General features: G+C 29.3%; 3 protein-coding genes across 3 annotated transcripts; all 3 read right to left on the minus strand.

The window, feature by feature from the left end:
- Positions 1–5,781: 5,781 nt before the first annotated feature.
- LOC129905764 (putative inorganic phosphate cotransporter) lies at positions 5,782–6,703 on the minus strand. The gene is made up of 2 exons (XM_055981323.1): positions 6,106–6,703; positions 5,782–6,045 (listed from the first exon to the last, which is right to left on the minus strand). The coding sequence occupies exons 1-2, from the start codon at positions 6,700–6,702 to the stop codon at positions 5,860–5,862; spliced, it is 783 nt and encodes a 260-aa protein (XP_055837298.1). The 5' UTR covers position 6,703; the 3' UTR covers positions 5,782–5,859.
- A 2-nt stretch (positions 6,704–6,705) lies between these two features.
- Positions 6,706–7,863, minus strand: LOC129912299 (putative inorganic phosphate cotransporter; the record flags this gene model as incomplete). Its single annotated transcript, XM_055990510.1, has 3 exons — positions 7,723–7,863; positions 7,433–7,566; positions 6,706–7,200 (listed from the first exon to the last, which is right to left on the minus strand). Coding segments are annotated over exons 1-3 (660 nt in total), but the record flags the coding sequence as incomplete, so codon positions are not given.
- A 4,188-nt stretch (positions 7,864–12,051) lies between these two features.
- Positions 12,052–17,594, minus strand: LOC129905527 (putative inorganic phosphate cotransporter). Its single transcript, XM_055980999.1, has 4 exons — positions 17,432–17,594; positions 13,792–13,925; positions 12,350–13,447; positions 12,052–12,296 (listed from the first exon to the last, which is right to left on the minus strand). Exons 1-4 carry the CDS (start codon positions 17,460–17,462, stop codon positions 12,114–12,116), a joined length of 1,446 nt encoding a protein of 481 aa, XP_055836974.1. The 5' UTR covers positions 17,463–17,594; the 3' UTR covers positions 12,052–12,113.
- Between the last annotated feature and the right edge of the window lie 2,697 nt (positions 17,595–20,291).

The raw sequence follows: 20,291 nt of genomic DNA on the forward strand, positions 1-20,291 counted from the left end.
ATCTAATTAAACATATAATAACACCCCACATAAAAGGAGGAGATGAAAATTTGATCTACAACAACCATGAGATATAATGATATTGGATAATCTTTTTCTTAGTTTACTATACACATAAGTAAATATTGAAGCTTATTTTAAATCTATCTATGTCTGAATAAAGTTATTTTTTATTTGAAAGATTTTTATGGTAGATTTTATACAAGGTTTTCCTGAAAAAAAAAAAAAAACATGGAACCCAGAGGCGTACGTTGACCTGCATTGACCCTAGGCCCTGGTTTTCGCCTGTGCTGCTTTGGAGAGTGATTCTAAGATAAAAAAAAAAAAACAGAAAATTGTTTACAGAAAAGGTCCACCTTCATAGTTTAAATAAGGCCTTACTGGATTTTTAATTCTTCTAATAAATTACCATTAAAAAAATGTTAAAACTTTTGAATATTGTTTCTTACAAAAATATTTTAACTTTTTTTTAAATGCAAAGTAGAAAATAAAATGCACGACTGGGTCGCACGTACTTGCTCTTGTAGTTCACAAAATCTTTATCTTAAATATCTATTGGAAATTTAAGATTTTGTTTAGTGTCGAGAAAAAAAAATCAAAACAAAAATTAATCGAAAGTTTAAAAATTAAATTAAAAATTTTTTTTTTCCAAAATGTTTTTAAAAATATTTTTTTTTTTACATTTTATACTTCAAAACGATGTCTGCAAATTTTTAATAAAATTGACTTATGCTTTGATGAAATATAAGAACTTAAAAAATATGTCAATTTTTGAAAAACGGCAACGCCATATTTCCGTTCTCCGCATTTTTTGAGAAAAACTAATAACGCAGTTTTGTTAGAATCAATAAGTCTACTACGTATACCAAATTTAATCAAAATCGTTAGAGCCGTTTTCGAGAAAATTGCAATACCTCGAAAACGTTATATGGGAGATATGCGTTAAAGAGGAGATATTAAAAAAATAAAAAAAAAAAAATGGGTCTAGGAAATAACGTAAAAAGCATCTGTACCAAGTTTCAAGCAAATCCATCCATTCGTTTAGGCCCTAGCTCGATGTACAGATGGACGCACAGACGCACAGTGGTTCCTAGATGGAAAAAACCCAAAAAAGTGAAACAATTTTTTCAATTTTTTTGATTTGGTTTTTTGATTAAAAATATATTTAAATACAGAATGCAATCAATTTTAATTTTTTGCATAGCCTGGGTCCCGAGTATACTTAGCTCAAACTAGATTCTTTAAAATTTTGGAAATTTCGTTCTTTATTTCTGCAACTTTTGACGAATTTTTTTTTAAGAATAGAGCTTTTACAAAAAAAAAGTATGTAGTGTTGTTAATGGTATATTTGTCCTCAAGTCTACATTTACCGTTTGTTGAATTTGCTTTTGAATCAGAAAAACCAGAATATTATATGAAGAAACCTCTAGACCGAATAGTTTTTACCCTTTGTCGGCCTATAAAAAAAAGCTCCACGATGCTCCACGTTCATTTTAGTATTAATTTATAGCTTATGATATATACTATTTATGGTGTTAAAACAAATGACCCATATTGACCCATTCTCCTGTAAGAGCTTCTTAATTGTAGCAATGCGTTTCACTCAAACAGCACTTGAAATTGGCTTCTGGTATTACCGTTTCTAATTTAACGGCTTTTTTTGTAAAATAAAGTGGTTTACATTATAAGAGGTCTATGTAGCCATCACTGATAAACCAAAAAATAAAGAAAAATCAAAAATTTTCAAAAAAAGGGAAAATATCAGAAAGCGGTATAAATTTAACTTTTTTTTGGAAACTTTTAATTTTCTTTGGTTTATCTAAAATTTAAACGGTATGTTTTAATAAAATGTTGAAATAAAGTCAAACGAATTTAATTTTGCTCATAATCAACCATAGTTATAAAATAGCGGCACATTTTCTCAGAAACCGTAAAAAGGCCTATTTTGATAGCTTTTCTAAAATGATCTCAAATGTAAGAAAACATTTTTTTTTAACAAAGTTAACTTAATTTGTTTGTAGAGAATTAAATGAAGTTTTCAAATGTATCCTTAAATTCTCTGTAAGGTGATCCGTTGTTGAGATATTGATAGTCAAAGTCAAAACTATAGTTTTTGGTTTGCAGTCTAAAAAAAATCGTAGAAGTTTGAAACAAAAAGAATTTTAAAGCCAAATAAATAGCATTCCTAAAAATGATAATCATTTTTTCGCAAAAAATTTTTTTTTAGAGAAAAGTAAAAACAAAACAAAGTTGGAAAATTTTGGTATTTGAATAATTCCAGATCTAGTTATTTTACCATTAGAAATAAAATATTTAGTTTTTTAATCCTAAAACTAGACGAATGTAGCTTTCACATGCTTTTTATTTTGTCATGATACGATCATTTTTTACTGAGATACAGCCTATCGAAAATCACTAAAAAAAATCACAATTTTGTGGGCTAGTAAGTAAGTTGTAAGGTGCTATAATAATTCTGAAACTTTTTAGTTATTTGCTTTCTCAAAACCTTCTTTGTATTCAGTTTTAATTAAGTTTTGAAAGTATAAGAGAAATTCACATCACAAAAAAAAACAAGAAAAGGAAACAAAAATAATGAATATACTCGTATTAATCAATACAACTTTTGAAAAAATGAGTAATTTTAAAGTACGACGCACAATTTTTAGATCACGATGAGAATTCGTTTTATTTAATTTATATAACAAATTTCAATCAAATCGGTCCACCCGTTCAGTTTTTATAGGTTTTTTCCACTTCCTCCATAGAAGGGAACCACTGTGAGACGCACAGTCGCACAGACCGACGGACGGCATGACGAAAACCACTTTTTTGATCTTTTCCATCATCGTAATGTTGGTTTTGATTAAAACCTCAAATTTTTTTTTTACACGAAACCAATACTTGCCCTATAGAGCAAGTAAAAATATTTGTTTGTTATTTTGCCAATTGCCATTTAAAACATAAAAAATAAGAACTGCCTCAAAATATTAACTGTTAATAAAATTTCATTTAACAAATTTTGGATGTTTTTCGTAGCACAATTAAATTGGGTTATCAACACAAATTTGGAAACGTATCAACATTTTTGATGAGGTTGCATTGGACCAATGAGACCAAAAATGTTAATTTTTCATTAAACCAAGATTATAAAGATGTGAAAGTTCAGTTAAAGCTATTCCGATACACACTTTTATGCTCATGCTTCAAGTAGGTAAGCAAACAAATATTTTGTTTCTACTTTGCAATAAAAAAAAAAAAATTAAAATATTTTTTTAAGAACCACTATTGAACAGTTTTAACATTTTTACTTGCGATATAGGTACTATATAATCAAGTTATGCATTCGTACAAAAAAAAAGTTGAGATAACATTTTTCCATGACATTGGTAGAGAATGCCAAAAAAGTGGGTCCCGAAAGTCCGTCTGTCTGTCTGTAAACAAAGCTACAGCCTAAACTAATAGACCGAGACTTGGTATGTAACGTTATTGGGCGACTCTGCAGAGGGGTTTTTGGAATTAATTTTTTTGGACCAAAAATAACGGTACTTGTCATGTATACCGATTTTAGTAAAATTGAAATGTCTCGAAAACGGCTCCAACGATTTTGTTTAAAAAATTCAAGTGTTAGTTTTAAGCTAAAATCTATCTTTAAGGTAATGAAAATTTTTTTTGTTTGAAAATCATTATTAACGGTACCTGCCATAGAACCGTTTTTTTTTTCAAATCTGATTATCTCCGAATATTCTTGTTCGATTTTAACGTAACTTTTTGTGAAGAAGCATTTATATAATTTTAATATAACCCAAAAACAAAATTTCAAAAAAATTAGTTTTTAGATTTAAAAAAAAATTTGAAAATTAAAAAAAAAAAAAATCAAATTTTCGAAAACGGGACATTGAATTTTTTTAAAATTTTGTTTTTAGATGTTGCTTAGTGATATCTACAAATTCCCGACATTTTTTAGATAGAAGAGAGTCTAAGCTATACAGGATGTTAGTTTTTGGATTTTTAAAAAAAATTTGAAAATTTTTTTTAAAAAAATCAAATTTTCGAAAACGGGACATTGAATTTTTTTAAAATTTTGTTTTTAGATGTTGCTTAGTGATTTCTACAAAATGGCATACCAATTTTATTTAAAAACTTTTTTCCAAAAAATTATTTATAAAAAATTAATTTTTTAAAAAACGGCTCTAACGATTTTGAAAATTTTTTTTTCTAAAAATGCACTTTAATATATCAATCAAAACTGCATACTTGTTTTGGAGGGCAATTTGATTTCAGATTTGATTTTATTTTTTTTTTTTAAACGAATTTTATTTTTTGTACCTATACAGGGTGTCCCACAGTCACCGCCCCAAATGAAAACCATAGATTCCTGAGGTTATTTTACGTCGAAAAGGTAAAGGTAAGAGGTAATTTTCTCGTTTCGTCCCGTTTTCCAGTTACCACGGTTTTTAATAAATTCTTGATTGGTTTAAAAAAAAAAATCTTTCAAATCAAACGTAGTTTGGTAAAGATAAGGGAAAAGAGAACAAAAAATCATAAAAACCGTGGTAACTCGAAAACGGGACGAACACGAGAAAATTACCTCTTAAGTTTTTCGACGTAAAATTACCTCAGGAATCCATGGTTTTCGTTTGGGGCGGTGACTGTGGGACACCCTGTATAATAAGTACCTACATTTTCCAAATTTCTATATAAAAAGTCCTAAAAATTTAAGCATCGTGAACTCCGAGAGCAAGTTCGTGCGACCCAGTCGTGCATTTTATTTTATACCACAAGAGTTTAAAATTTTTCATAAAATATTTTTTTTTCAATTTTGCATCGAAAAATGAATTTCAAATTTTTTCAAAGAAAAGGTGCAATAGTTATGAAAACTTTTAACTCATTGCAAATAATATCGAATATTTTCACAGTATAAATACCTATTAATTTCACCTGTACTTTGGTATTCATTGAGCTATGTTAATGAAATGACAATTTATCTGTTAACACTAATCGTAGAAACTTCGTGCTATTTAGTGACTCTGAGGCCAAAAATGTTTTTTTTTTGTTTAAAAATTCAATTTCTATTCACAGAGAAAAATATGACCCGCTAAAAACTAACAGATTGTCATATTGTTTTACCGTCCATACATTTCATAAGGAAATCTTATTAAAATCAACGATTAATAAGGTTTTTTTAAGGAGATTTCTTATTATTTTTATAGAGAAAATCTTATTAAAATTTGACTGAAAAGTTGATTTTTTTTGCAACTTAGCAGTAGAACGAAAATCGCGATCAATATTTTCATGGCAGGTTGGTTCAGGTGGTAAGGTGGGCGACTAATGATTTGAAGTCTCCAGTTCGATTCCCAGCCTGGTCATCGTTTTTTTTATTTTTTTGCAGATTTTAAAACAATAAGGAAAACCCGATTGTTTTTTATTGAAATCTTATTGTTTTTGTTCTATTTTATGTGGTCTATTTTTCTCTGTGTTTTTATTCGGTATCTCTGCTACAAAAAATGAATAATATTTCAATTGAATTTGGTCATACTACTTAATGAGAATCAACAAGAACAAACCATTTGCATTTCGATCACTCAACTGATCTCTGGGAAGAAAAAAATAATACTCAACGACTTTGAAAATCTAATAAATAATTGCGTTTGGTAAAAAAACGTATTAGATATTCGAGGCAAAAAAAATAATTTTGCGTTCTAAAGTGAATATAGCAAAACATAAAATAATAATAAAGTGATTGTGAATTGTGATTGTGATAGAACATTTTTTTAAAAATAGAACATTTTTTTAAAAATTGTATTTATGTATATTTTTTTGAACTTAACGTAATATTAGATGCGATGTTACATTGAAACTTTAGTGGACGGTGTCTTTATAAACAGAATGTTGGCTATTATTTTTTAATGTTTTAACTATAACTGGCTGAGGAGGTTCGTTCCAATATTGTGTTTCGAATTTTCCAAAAGTTATGAACAACAAGTTTCCTAAAAATAAGAAACTAGCTGTAAGGAAAAACACTATTCTCCATTGTTCTGGATTTTTCTGTAAGTAAAAAATAATTTTTGTAATCACGTTGAACAAAATTTAATGTCTTCTTATTACCTCATCAGTAACAATAAATCCAACAGAAAGAGGCGCCGTTATACTCGTCAAATGTGCAATACAATTCGCTATGCCCATCAAGGTACCAGCAAAATTTGGCGACAAATCAATGTGATTCAATACAAAACCTAAATATGTAGCTGCCATCATTCCCACAATGATCATCAATAAAACTATTACAAGAGTTTCATTTTCCTTGCCCATGTACCCCAAACTGATAAGTCCGATTGCCGGAATCCAATTCCCAAGAGAGTTGAAAAATCTACGACTTACCGACATACTCATGCATTTGGTTCTTCTGAGAACTTCCGAAATAAACACGAAGAAATAACTGAGTCCTAGCATTACCCAGAACGGAAGTGACGAGAATATGGCATTTTTCTTAATATCCGTTTGTAGGACACCCTTAATATAAGTTGGGAGTTGAGTCAAAATTATATCATAAGCCCAGCTATTGGCACACTGTACCACAATAAGGCAATAAAATGGCATTGATGTCAAAATATTTAACCAAGGAGTTGGCAAATTGCGTATTGGTTCGTCGTTTGTATCGTTTGGTGATTCTGCACTAGGAACTGGTTGCATTTCAATGTACATTTTCTCTTCTTCCGAGATAAAACGACTTTCTGATGGTGAACTCGCTCCAAAAATGTAGAATAGAAGACCCCAAAGGCAACCAACACTACCAGAAACATAGAATATTCCAGGCCATCCCAAAAATGACGCAGATATTTCACCACTCACACATAGCATTACAGCTGTACCCATTTGAGCACCCGAATAACTGATAGTTCCCATTAAACCACGTTCTTTAACTGGTGCCCATTTGGAAAGAAGATTACTCGATGATGGTTGAAGTGATCCTTGACAGAATCCTTGTACTAATCGCAATGCACACACAAGTTGCCATCCACCCAGTTTAGCACAAATTGGTGTTAAAATAGCCAACATCGAACAAATGGTGAGTCCAAAGAAAAAGACTTTATGAGCACCATATTTGTGAGCTAATTGTCCAGAAGGAATCTGGGTGGTAACATAGCCAAAGAAGAAGCTGCTTAGAATAATCGATCTAGTTTGTTCATCCCATGAGTCGATCTAAAAAAGATGAAAAGTTATTTATCATTCATTCTTTCAGATAAGAAAAGTCTTTACTTTCAGTTGCCCTTTCTAAAAACAAAGAAAAGGGAATTACACAACTTAAATAAATTTATTCCAGAATTAGAAAATAAATTTAAACAATTTAATCTTCTTCTTTCAAGTTCATACAACCAAGATGAAAAGTTAATCTCTGATAAATTTTTAAGTACAAATAATCATAATTACTTACACCGTACTGAGAATCTCCAAATTTATCTGTCATTGCTACAATGCCAACTGATAAATTAACACGAAGCGAATGTGCAACGGCTTGGCCAAAAAAGATAAGAACACATTGCAAGTGTCTTATTCCAATGGATTTTTCTTGAAATAAAAAAAAAATGTTTTGGTTTAGGTAGGTTTTTAAGTATCAATCCAAGAGGATAAATCAAACCAACTTTCTTTCAAGGTTTATTCGCAAGAAATCTTGAAACTTCGTTATTCTTTGGCCAGTCGACGAACTAACAAAATTATTCTTACCTTTGTAATCGTATTTTCGGGTTTCAACCATTTTTGTTCATAGTCAGATACAAGTATTTATTATTTCAATTTATTTTAATGAGTTCTACTAAAAAAATTCTTGTTTCCTTTCTACTTGATTTAAGTTTAAGATGTTGCAACAGACTATTTAGAAAATTTAAAATTCTATCTTGTAGCATCAGCAAGACGACAAAAAATATATGAAAATGATAAAAGGAACAAATATTTACTTCTATCCAATAAACAAAATTAGATAGAAAGTATTCTTTTATTTACTTTTATATATTTTTGAGTATTTAAATTTAAATCATATTTTAAGGTAGCGAACAAAAGAAGGAGGTGACAAACTGTGGTCTACAAGACCAATAATGGCGCGACAAATGTCATTGGAATGTGATTTGAAATAATTTTATTGCTTGCTAGACTAAATTTCAAATTTGAATCCATTTACTAAGTTCTTACGGAAAAAAATTAATGTGAAAGTTTAAGAATTTTTATAACTTAAATACTAACTCTTTTTACTTAAATAATTTAATTTTATTATATTTTATGTTATGTAGGTAATTCAATATAAAAATTTCGAGGGGTTTTTGAAAGCATTATTTTGAAGATTTTAAATTCAACCTTAAATTTTTGTCCAAAATTAAAATTATTTGGTTAAAAAATCTCAAGTCAATTATTCTGATGTTTGTTCAAATTTTGAGCCAAATTAATTATGCATACATAATATGTAGGTAGGTAGTGTGTATACAGGGTGTCCCACAGTCACCGCCCCAAATGAAAACCATATATTCCTGTGGTCATTTTAAGTCGAAAAACTTATGAGGTAATTTTCTCGTGTTCGTCCCGTTTTCGAGTTACCACGGTTTTTATGATTTTTGCTCTCTTGTCCTTTAACTGGCCTTATTTACGTTTGATTTGAAAGATTTTTTTACAACCAATCAAGAATTTATTACAGTTTTAGACTAGGCGCACACATGCGATTTCGATCGCGCGATTATTTAGTCGCAAATTAGATGACAACAATTTCAATGACTGTAGACACGATTTTCAAATTTTTAATCGCGGGAAGCATGTGTGTTCACAGGCATTGAAATCCTTGTGATCCATTTTTGCGACTGAATAATCGCGCGACTAAAATCGCATGTGTGCGCCTAGCCTATTTGTCTCAAAACTTTTTTTTCTGCAGACAACCGTTTCTCCACAATTTTGCATCAAACAAAATTTTCTTCGTTTCTTAAGTTGTTTTTTATACTTTCATATAATTTAAGTCAAAAAAACACGTTAATGAGTATTACTTGTTTTGTGCTTTTTATTAAAGCCCAGTTTATTTTCATAAAAAAAAATAAGTTTTATTTCATAAAAAAGGCTTAACATAGAAATCAAACGTAGTTTGGCAAAGATAAAGCCAGATAAGGCAAAAGAGAACAAAAATCATAAAAACCGTGGTAACTCGAAAACGGGACGAAAACGAGAAAATTACCTCATAAGTTTTTCGACTTAAAATGACGTCAGGAATCCATGGTTTTTGTTTGGGTAGGTGACTGTGGGACAGCCTGTGTATAGTACTTATGTACATATTTGATATTTTAAGTTACTGATTTTTTTCTTTAATGATTATAATTCAAGAAATACGTTTTTTCATACAATGTCACACCCGTTACAAAAATTTGTTACACTCGTTACATTTTACAATTGCTTTAAAAAAAACAGATTTATATAAATTTCCTTGAAATATATGCTAGTAACTGCAAGCATAAAAAAATCTTTTTCATATTAAATATAAAATCCAAGACTTTTAATTGAAAATTTTTAATACTGTCACTTAAAGCAACCGCAGCAAATAAAAAGTGGCCCAAAATTACAAAAAAAGGTATTTTGGACTTGAGCTTATGAAGACTATAGTTTATTGTTATCTAAACGACAAGTTTTATACATTATATGATATTTTCTAAATACCTTTTCAACAATTAGAAAAAAATGTGTGGCAATTTTTGAAAATGGTAGAAATTAGATCCAAAACTGATTCAAGCATATTTTACAATCTGAATCTAAAAAATCTGCATCTTAAATGGAAAAAGAATTGTTTTTATAAAACTCAGCATTAAAAAATCTCCCAAATCATTTACAACATTATATTCCATTATTCCAAAATTAAATTTTAGGCAATTCGCGTTTAAAAAAATACTCTTTCATCTTAGATATTTGAACTCTTTTGGTTCTTAGTTATCATATCAACTGCAAGGCATTCATTAAATTTCACAAGTGTTGCGTTTAATACACAGGGTGCTTCGGTACTAGTTGCAAATCCTCTCATACGTTCTTACGTGAAAAATTGAAACCCAAATAAAATATATTTAATTGATTCAATATTTGCATGATAAATAAGCCATAGTGCCAAAATTGACTACCGCAACACCATTTTTAACAGTTTTTTTTGGTAATATGTGAAACTTTTTTTGCAACAAAACCTTATCTCCACAGTCCACTTGTATCAGTTTTAAGAAATACACGAAGTAGCTAAAGCTTTATACTTACATTATGAAAATGTTTCGATTTATCTTTCTATGGAATATTTCACAAAAAAAAAAAAAAAAAAAAAAAAATTACGAAAAACTTAGATTCACAAGTATGTATCTACCTCACAGGGCCATCGTCAGAAGTTTTACCGGCCCATCATAATAAACTTAATATGAATAGCAGTGATCAGAAATAAATCTCAACCTTTTAAAAGGTTCCTTAATAACTCTTATTTGACGCTTTGCACACTTTCAGATTTTTAAAAAAGCATCTTCCATGTTAAACCGCCACATCATGCCTATTTTTTCAGAATCGAGCTTAACTTTTTTTTTACCTTAAAGTTCTCCCGGTTTGAGAACGCGTGCTCCTACAAGGATGGGAGTTGTACCCAAATGTAGGTTAGAATCCCCGCTATCTTTTGGCATCAAAATTCCGAGATATAGCCGTTTGAAGTTGGGCGGGCGAAAACGAAAAGAGATATAATCTTGGGTCTAAAGAACTTTGAGAGTCTATTTTGTTCATACATTATTTAATACATAAACTTAGAAAAAACATCCTTTTCATATTTATTTTTGCAATATAAAGACATTCTTAACATATTCGACATTTTCCTTTGAATTGACCATTTTTGATTTATTTTCAGCGAAAACGGTTAAAGGTTAACCTTTTCCATTTATTTTTTTGTAAAAATCTCAACCATTGAGAGATATTTAAAAAATAAAAAATAAATCTCAACCGATAACCTTAATTTTTGATTTTTAAAAATAAATCTCAAACCTTAACCGAAACTATTTAAAGTAATGTGGTATCTCTCAGAGAGAAACCGATTGAAAATAAAGGTTGACTGTTATTTCTGGTCGCTGTTGAATAGTGACAATTTTTTTTTTAGAGTGGTCGTATAAGTTCGCGTTCCGTTCAGCATTATAAAACACTTTTAACATTAATTTCTAGGTTTATCAATCGTCTTCCTTTCCAATTCTCTATCAAATGAAGTTTAGAAAACATCCAATAAATAAATTTAAAAAAAAAAACACGTATACGCCACAGTGGACGCGAACAACGTGCAAATAATGTGGATTAAAACTTTGGCCTAGGTGCCAACACACCTAAATCGATATATTAAATAACACTACTTCCACTCAATATAAAAAACAACTTCATCTTCTTTGTCGTCAGTGTTCACAATTAATCAGAAAAACAAAATCCTGTCAAATAATAAGTAAACATTTAAAATTTCTTTAGCTTTTTAGATTCTGTTTATTTTAAAAATATTGAAAAAAAACGATAAATAAACAAATACTTTAACGCAACACAAAACAATTTTTTGGCTAACACGTTGGCTGTTATCTGACCCAGGAATTTTTTTCTCAGGAGGCCACATGACCCACCGGTGGTCATGGTTCAAAAACACTGAAAAATGGCCCAATTTCACTCCAAAAAACTAACATCAAACATACATTAAAATATGCTTTTCCAAAAAGATAAAGTTGGCACCTTAGTAATATTTTTAAATTTGCACGTTGGCAGTCAACGTATTAATACGTAACAAAAAATTCCTTTTCAGGTACTTTTTGGCTATCGAATACATAATCCTGTAGGGCAACAGTTTCGTCAATATTCATTTATAGCAGATTTTTTCCCCGGTGTCACTTCTATATACTCGTATAATTATTCAATTAGTCGTACATTTAGATTTATGTGTATAGAATACAAACTTTAATTCATATTTTCAACATTTTCATTTATCGAATAAACTTATTTCTAAATTTCTAAATTTGTTTTTATTAAGTTTTTAATCAATTTGTGACTAGAAAACAACAGTTACTTAACTATCAATCACAAATAGACTGATAAACCATTGTAATACTGCATTAGTGAACTGTGTCCTTATAAACCGATTGCTGGCTATTGTTTTTTGATGTCTTCACTTCAACTGGCTCAAGTTCGTTCCAATATTGTGTTTCAAATTTACCAAAAGTAATAAACAATAGATTTCCAATAAATAACAATCCTGCTGTTAAGAAAAATATTATCCTCCATTGTTCTGGATTTTTCTAAAAAAAAAATATATCAAATATAGCATTTTTAATGTTTTCAATATACTTACCTCATCGGAAACTATAAATCCAACAGTTAAAGGTGCCAATATACTCGATATATGCGCAACACCATTCGTCATACCCATCAATGTGCCCGCAAAATTTGGCGACAAATCAATGTGATTCAATATAAAACCTAAACAAGTAGCTGCCTTCATTCCCATAATAACCATTAATAAAATAATTGCAAGAGTTTCATTTTCTTTGCTCATATATCCCATAAAAATAAGTCCGATCATTGGAATCCAGTTTCCAATAGTATTGAAGAATCTACGGCTTACCGACAGACTCATGCAATCAGTCTTTCTAAGAACTTCCGAAATGAACATGAAGAAATAACTTGTAACTACCATGACCCAAAATGGCAGTGAAGAGAGTAAAGCATTCTTTTTAATATTCATTCCCATAATGCTTTTGAAATAGGTTGGGATTTGGGTTAAGAGGATGTTATAAGTCCAACTGTTGGCGCAATGTACAACTACAATGCAATAAAATGGTATTGAGGTCAATATGTGTGACCATGGAGTTGGTAACTTCGGCTTGGGTTCATCTTCGGCTGGATCTTTTGGTGATTCAGCACTGGGAACAGGTAACATTTCAATGTACATTCGTTCTTCCTCGGAGATCAAATGGCTTTCTGATGGTGAACTTGCTGCGAAGAAATAAAATAGTAATGCCCAAACACAACCAACACCTCCAGATGTATAGAATATTCCTGGCCAACCCATGAACGAGGCTGATATTTCTCCACTCACACACAGCATTAGAGCTGTACCAAACTGAGAACCAGAATAACAAAGGGTTCCCAGTAAACCACGTTCCTTGATTGGTGCCCATTTGGAAAGAAGAGTATGCGTTGTTGGAAGAACACATCCTTGACAGAGTCCTTGGACTAATCGCAGAGCACACACTAAATGCCATCCACCCAGTTTAGCACAAATTGGTGTTAAAATATTTAGGATTGAGCAAATAAAGATTCCCCAGAATAAGATTTTATGGCCACCATATTTTTGAGCCATTTGTCCGGATGGAACTTGAGTGAATACATAGCCACAGAAGAAGCTACTCAGGACCATAGACTTAATTTTTTCATCCCATAGAAATACCTGAAAAAGAAACAAAAAGGATTTGGAATCTGCAGAATTATGAATCAACATTTTAAAATTAAGAAATCTATTGGTTTTCTGATGAAATGCATCTATTCCCAAAATACTTCAAAGTTAAACCTTAATTTTGTTATTTTTATCGCATAATTCTAAAACAATTAAAGAAAAATTAAAAATAATCTTAAAAGAATGACGCATGAATGAATTCAACAACATTTAATTCTGCAATGCAACAAATTATATACCTAGTAAAATAAATAAATAATCAAATCTTTTTCTGTGATATTTAAACCATAAGAATATTTTATCTTTGTTTTTACAAATATAAACAATTTTATACTTACGCCGTATTGGGATGCTGCAGATTTGTCGGTCATTGCTACAATAGCTAAAGACATATTTACACGAAGTGCATGTGCAACTCCAAGTCCAAAAAAGTTAAGAATACATTGCAAGTGTCTTATTCCGAAGGTTCTTTCTAGAAATAAAAACATAAAGTAATTTAAAAGAATTTTTTTAATGGTCCTTAGACTCTTATCTACAGTAAGAAATAATTAAGTGGTTCTTGAATAGTTTTAAGGAGTTCAAACACAAACTGTTGGATTTAATATTACTCAATAAATGGAATTATACAAATCTCTTAAAAATGTCTTTGGTATTGGTTTATCGTTAGACGATGGATTAGAGATCAATGGTTTTGAATTTGTTGAAGGAGGACCAAAACTTTCTGAATAATATGCAAGCTCGCACAGTTTAGACTTGATGCGTTATAATTTTTTAAACAAAATTAAATTTTGAACAACTTGTTTTTTTTTTATAAGAAGTCTGAAAAATGAAAACTCGTCTAAAACGTATATAACCAACTGCAACCGTTTGTCTACCTTGAGTTCTATATACATTCTATATAATTTTGTTTTCCCAACCACCGTTTAGGAGATATTCCAAAAACAAATTTTGCACTGAAAAATTGAAATTCCCCTAAAATCCCCAATAATCATTTTTTTTTTTTTCAAAAATTCAAACTGCTGTCGTTTGTCCACCTCGAGTTAACCAAAAATCATTGTTTGTCCACCTCCGCTTAGGAGATATTCAAAAAAACAAATTTTCAAAATTTCCAACAAAAATTACTCATACATCACAGTGTACATATCTACTGAAAATTTTAAAATCGCCCAAAATGACTTTTTTCTCAAAATTTCAAACGGCAATCGTTTGTTTTCCCCGAGAAATGGATAAAAACAAAAAGTTATCGTTTGTCCACCCTATGTTAAAGAATAATTAAAAATTTTCTAACAAATTTTTCGCTTTTCATACCGTTTTTGGATACTTTTTTTTTTAATTTTTATTTTTTCAGTACAAAATTTGTGTTTTGAATAGGAGATATGGAAAAACGATAGTATTTGGTTTGTATATCATATGATAATATTTAAGCTTTTTTTTCATTTTTCAAACTAACTATATGAAAAAAAGAATGTGCTCTAAATTTTTTTTGAAGGAACAAACGAATATTTTGGGTGGACAGACGAATTAGACAAATTTGGTTCAAAAATGTTGAGGTCGCAGTTCTGGCTTCATAGAGCTGAGCTGTGATGTCATAGATAAACATTCATCATACATATACTTTCGTACCGAAGTCAGGTAAATATACAATGAAATAAATTTAGTTTTATAAAATTAGAACAGAATGTTAACATTTTCTGTTGCTTCTTTGGCCAATTTAACTGCCCACTAATTGAACTATTAGATCAATGTAACTTCCAGGTCAATTTTCGGCATTTCAAGAGACGATTTAAAGGGCGACATAGCTGAGTAAATCAATGAAACAAATAAATCTTAACCTTGATTATTTCTTACTTTATTTATATTGTGGATTTTTCAAGTTTTGATCACTTCTGATCACAGTCTTCATACTCCTGTCCCAAACCAAAAGTGACAATTGGTATTAACCCTCTGTCGGCACACGGGTGCGAATTTGGCACTACAAAAATTAAAAAATAACAATTTTTCAAAAATTTGGATGCAAAAAAGTCTCTTTATAATGGTGACAATTTATATTTTTTGGAATTTTGAAAATAATATTCGAATTCCTGGGAATATTCTACATCAATTTTATATCGTTTATTTCTATAAAATAGGAGACATAAAAAAGTTCTAGCGATATGAAAAAGTAGAAGCCAAATTCGCCCCCGTGTGCCTATCACGTCACAAAAAAGAGGTGTGCCTAGAGGGTTAATTCTTTAAAATATTTATTACTGCCAACTGCGCGTTGTTTTATTTTAATGTCGTTTTCGATTAGACGTCCAGAAGCGTCCGGAAGCATTTAGAAGTCTTCTAAAACTGTTTTATTGGGAAGAAAATGACAGCCAAAACGCTTCTCAGAAGAGAAATTCTCTTCTCGATTTAAAATCGGAATTCACTCAAGAAGCACTAACACATCAATATTTGGAAGTCATATTAATCACTCAATCAATGTTTTTTTTTATTGTTTGAAATAAATTATTGTTTTCCGAAATAAATTTTTTAATTAATGTCGTTTTCGATTGGCCGTCCGGAAGCGTCCGGAAGCATTCAGAAGCCTTCTGAAAGCGTTTTATTCACAAAAACATGACAGCTTAAACGCTTCTCAGAAGTAAAATTCTCTTCTTGATTTCAAATCGAATCGAATCGAATCGACTCAAAATTACTTATACATAGAAAATAAATGTCAAACAATATTTTCTCGTACAAAATTAATTTTTTTTATTTGATTATTCACTAACACCGATACAAACTTTCAGAATTGAGTGGAAACGATTCAAACTGTTTTATTGGATTTCAGAATGAGTGAATCCTTGAGTGAAACCAATCGAAAACGACATAATTTTCAAATTTATTTAAAATATTTTGGAAGCCAACTTCACCATTAATTTGTTGAGCATTAACATTTTTGAACAATTTTAAAGATTTTTATATTTGAAAGAAAAATAAATTAATATGTATCAATATTTGACATTTGAAATTTCAAAGAAAAACACACAAACACAAAAAAAATGAATTGAGTGGAAGCGATTTAAACTGTTTTATTGGATTTCAGAATGAGTGAATCCTTGAGTGTTTCCAATCGAAAACGACATAAGTTTCCAGCTCATTTTCTGTCTATAACTTAGAGTTTACAAATTTTACTAAAAAACATTACAAGCCTTGACGTTTAATCTAAGTAGGTACATATTTGCAAATGTCATTTTATTTTAATTAGTGCTTTTTCGTTCAGAGTCTTGTCCCAAAGTCATCTTTGTCCCAAAGTCATCTTGATCAGTAGTGAAAATTTTGTTGACACTAGTTTCTGCGAATCCTTCATTTAAATTATTTCTTCAATTTTATCCTTTTAATAAAGAAGATAAGATCAATTGTTATAAAAATTATAAGGTATGTTTTGCAGCTAAGATTGTTCTTGTAATTTCAAAACCTCGAAAAAAGTACATTCCATTTAATCAGATTTTATACCTCATTTAAGAATGAAGTCGGTTTTGTTTTGAAACGTAGCAGAAATTCAGTGACAGTCAAATATTTTTCTTTATAATTACTTTAATCGAATGACTAACATTTTCAGCATAATGGGATGTATCTTTGCAAATTCAGCTATTCTGCTATTCTTTCTTGACACCATTCCTCACCAAAGGTACGTACTTACAGATAAAAGTCTTATCTAGTTTTAATTTTTAAATTGTTATCTTCTAAAATTTTTAATTCAGAAATTTTTAAAATCTAATTTTTTTTTTCTACAAACTCGATAGTTTTAATACAATTTCATGAGCTCCAAGTGTATAAAATAATATGAAACATTATTTAACGTACTCGAAATTGTCATCACTTTGTTTACAAAAACATAAAATGTTAAAGTTTGTAATGGAAAATTATGTTATTGATGATGTGGCACCTCATGTACGAAGGTTCAAAACATATTTAACAAAATTCACTCAGTTAAAACCCCATTTCAAAATATACCTTTATAATCGAGTTTACGATTGTCTACCATCTTCAATTTCCAATCTTCTGATATATATGCAATTTTAATAAATTCCGCCTTAAATTTTGTCCAGTATTTTTTTTTTATACTAGATGCCACTTAAAGATACAATCACAGACTGTTTAACAAATATAACTTCTGTAAGCATCATTAGCGAGACCAACATCCTACACCCACCCATCTTAATTTCATGCGTTATTAAGTTGAGAAAGATAAAGAAGAACAAATATTTAAATTTTGATGAATAACATAGATTGACGACATTATTTTTTTTATCTAATTACCTATTTAAATCCGGCTACTTAGTCTATAGCGCAAAATTTGACAAAATTTTAAACAAACTTTGAATACTAGTACAAGATTATTTTATTATTAAATTTTTTATACAAATGATTGGTAGAGTAAAGTTAATATAAAATTTATAAATATATACTTAATAATGCTTTTTTTTTTATATAAAACAATGGTTAAATAAAAATTATAATTAGTTTATAATTAAAAAGAAGAGATGCCAAAGGAAAAAAATATGTTTTGTTTTGAGAAGTTTCTTATACGCGTATCGTACTGTTTCTTTCAAAGGTTAAATGCGTTCAAATAATATAATAACTGCGTCATATGTTAAAACTTTTGTTTTTTTGTCTTTGCACTGAAAAAAAAAAAAAACTTGAAAGTTTAAGGGTTTTATTAAAAATATAAAATTTTTATTCTTAGATTTAATTTTACTTGTAATAAAGAACTACATAAATGTAAACTTAAAATAAATCGAACTTGAAATAACAGTCAAGAGCAATTTCACTATCTTGAAGTCTATGTTTGCGAAGTCTGGACAATTTGAAAAATAAGATGCGAAGATCCTTAGTAAAAGATTTTAGAGAATCAAAGAGAGCTGCAATAATAAAGCTTGGTATGAAATCTTTTAATTTATTGATTATAATTAGAAACTAAATGCTCATATAAAGTTTTATCTTTGAATTCTCAAAATAAACTTCGATTTTAAAAGGTACATAGATTGAGTACTCCATTAAACAACATTCAAATAAAATAAAGTGTAATAATTTACCTTTAAAATTGAGAAATTCCCCAATAACTGGACGAATTGTTATTGTACTAAACTAAAACGCACGATTGGGTCGGACGAACCTACTTGCTTTTACGATAGAAGTACCTATTATAATGCTCAAGCTTTTTATGAAAAATAACACTGTGCTACAAAATAAAAAAAAAAAAATACACCCGAGAAATAACATAGTGTAGGCTGTTCGTATGGTCGAATAATGCATAAAAATATTTTTGTTATATTTTTGGAACCCTCCATTTTTTTTTTTATTTACAAAAAACCATTTTTACAGACCTTACGATGTAATCTATCAATATTTCAGTCATTTTTCTAACAAATCTCAATATGTTATATGTTTTTGGAAAGAGGATTTCCAGACCTTTTGAATGATGTATATAAGTCTATTGTTTAAACAAATTAAGTGTAGGTTTTTATCCCACAAATCTTGAAAAAGTGATTTTTTTCCCAATTTTTTCAACTTTACCCAATTTTTTTTTGCAAAATAAAACAAACAAAAAAATAAAGTAAGGTTATATTCTGAAAGAATATACATTTAGGCACAAATTGGCGTATTTTTTTATTGAATTTGACCAAAACTGCGGAATCTATGCTATTTTTTCGTAAATAGAAAATGTGGCTTTTCATGATGTGAATTGCAAGGTGCACAATAGGGTGTTCATTATTTTAAAATAATAAGAATTTCTATGCTCCTAGGATCTTATATGGTTGGAAATAAACAAAAAAAATATATTTTCCAAGTTTCAAGTCTCTAACTTAATTCTAACCCGTGCCGCCAAGCGGTTGAAGTGTCTTATGGGAATAACTTGGGGTTTCTTGGACCTTGTTCGATCAATTTTAAATTCCAGCCAAACCATTCGTTCAAAAAATTTAAAACTTTACAGACTCAAATTTAATAAGTGAAAATTTTTCAGATTTTTAATTGTTATAATTTTAGAGATTTAGCTTGGTAAAAAAAGTCATTTTTTCAGACTTTTTCAAAAATTGCTTTTTACACGTTTAATGTCAAAAATTTAAAAAACATACATTTTTATTCACAAATAAGCATAGCATGCATATTTAAAATGCAAATTTAATTCATAGTTATATAAAAAATTAGTTTTGTATTCATTCTTCAAGTCACATCGATATTCAAAAAACGTGTTCCCGATTTAAGAAAAAGTACTGTAGTAAATAAACAAAAAACTAATTAATTATATAACTTTGAATTGAATATAAATTTTAAATATACATACTACGCTTATTTGTGTTGAAAAATGTGTGGTTTTTAATTTTTTGACATTAAACGGGTAAAAAGCGATTTTTGAAAAAGTAAAAATGGTTTTTTGTAAATAAAAAAAAAATGGAGGGTTCCAAAAATATAACAAAAATATTTTTATGCATTATTCGACCATAAGAACAGCGTAGGTACACGGGTGTATTTTCAGTGTCGCACCGTGTAATTATTTAATAACACTGGCTTACAGCCAAAATGGACACTCAATCCCACTATATTTTTCTTACGTACTTTGACCTCAGGGACTCGGAAATCACTTTAAAAAAAATTACGATAGATACGTTTTCGAGATATGATTTTTCAAAGTTTTTTGTCGTTGTTTTTCTCAGCATACCTAGTTTTCAACAATAAATTTTTTGGGTCACTCCAGATCTTGAAGCGCATTGTATTAAAACATTTTAAAAAAATCTATTTTCAAAGAAAATTTTTGCAAAAAAAAACTTTATTACTGAAATAAAAAATCAAAATCTTTCGAATAGTTTTAAAT

The sequence above is a fragment of the Episyrphus balteatus genome, chromosome 1 (assembly GCF_945859705.1).
Source record: "Episyrphus balteatus chromosome 1, idEpiBalt1.1, whole genome shotgun sequence".
Classification (NCBI taxonomy): Eukaryota; Metazoa; Arthropoda; class Insecta; order Diptera; family Syrphidae; genus Episyrphus; species Episyrphus balteatus.

Bases quoted from the DNA above. Each gene is read 5' to 3' on its own strand.
- LOC129905527 (XM_055980999.1), bottom strand. From the start codon at position 17,462: ATGGTAGACAATCGTAAACTCGATTATAAAG. The intron at 13,448-13,791 runs GTAAGTATAAAA...TTTCTTTTTCAG, and splicing joins CTGCAGCATCCCAATACGGC to GTATTTCTATGGGATGAAAA. The intron at 12,297-12,349 runs GTAAGTATATTG...TTTTTTTTTTAG, and splicing joins GATTTATAGTTTCCGATGAG to AAAAATCCAGAACAATGGAG.
- LOC129905764 (XM_055981323.1), bottom strand. From the start codon at position 6,702: ATGTACATTGAAATGCAACCAGTTCCTAGTGCAGAATCACCAAACGAT. The intron at 6,046-6,105 runs GTAATAAGAAGA...TTTTACTTACAG, and splicing joins GATTTATTGTTACTGATGAG to AAAAATCCAGAACAATGGAG.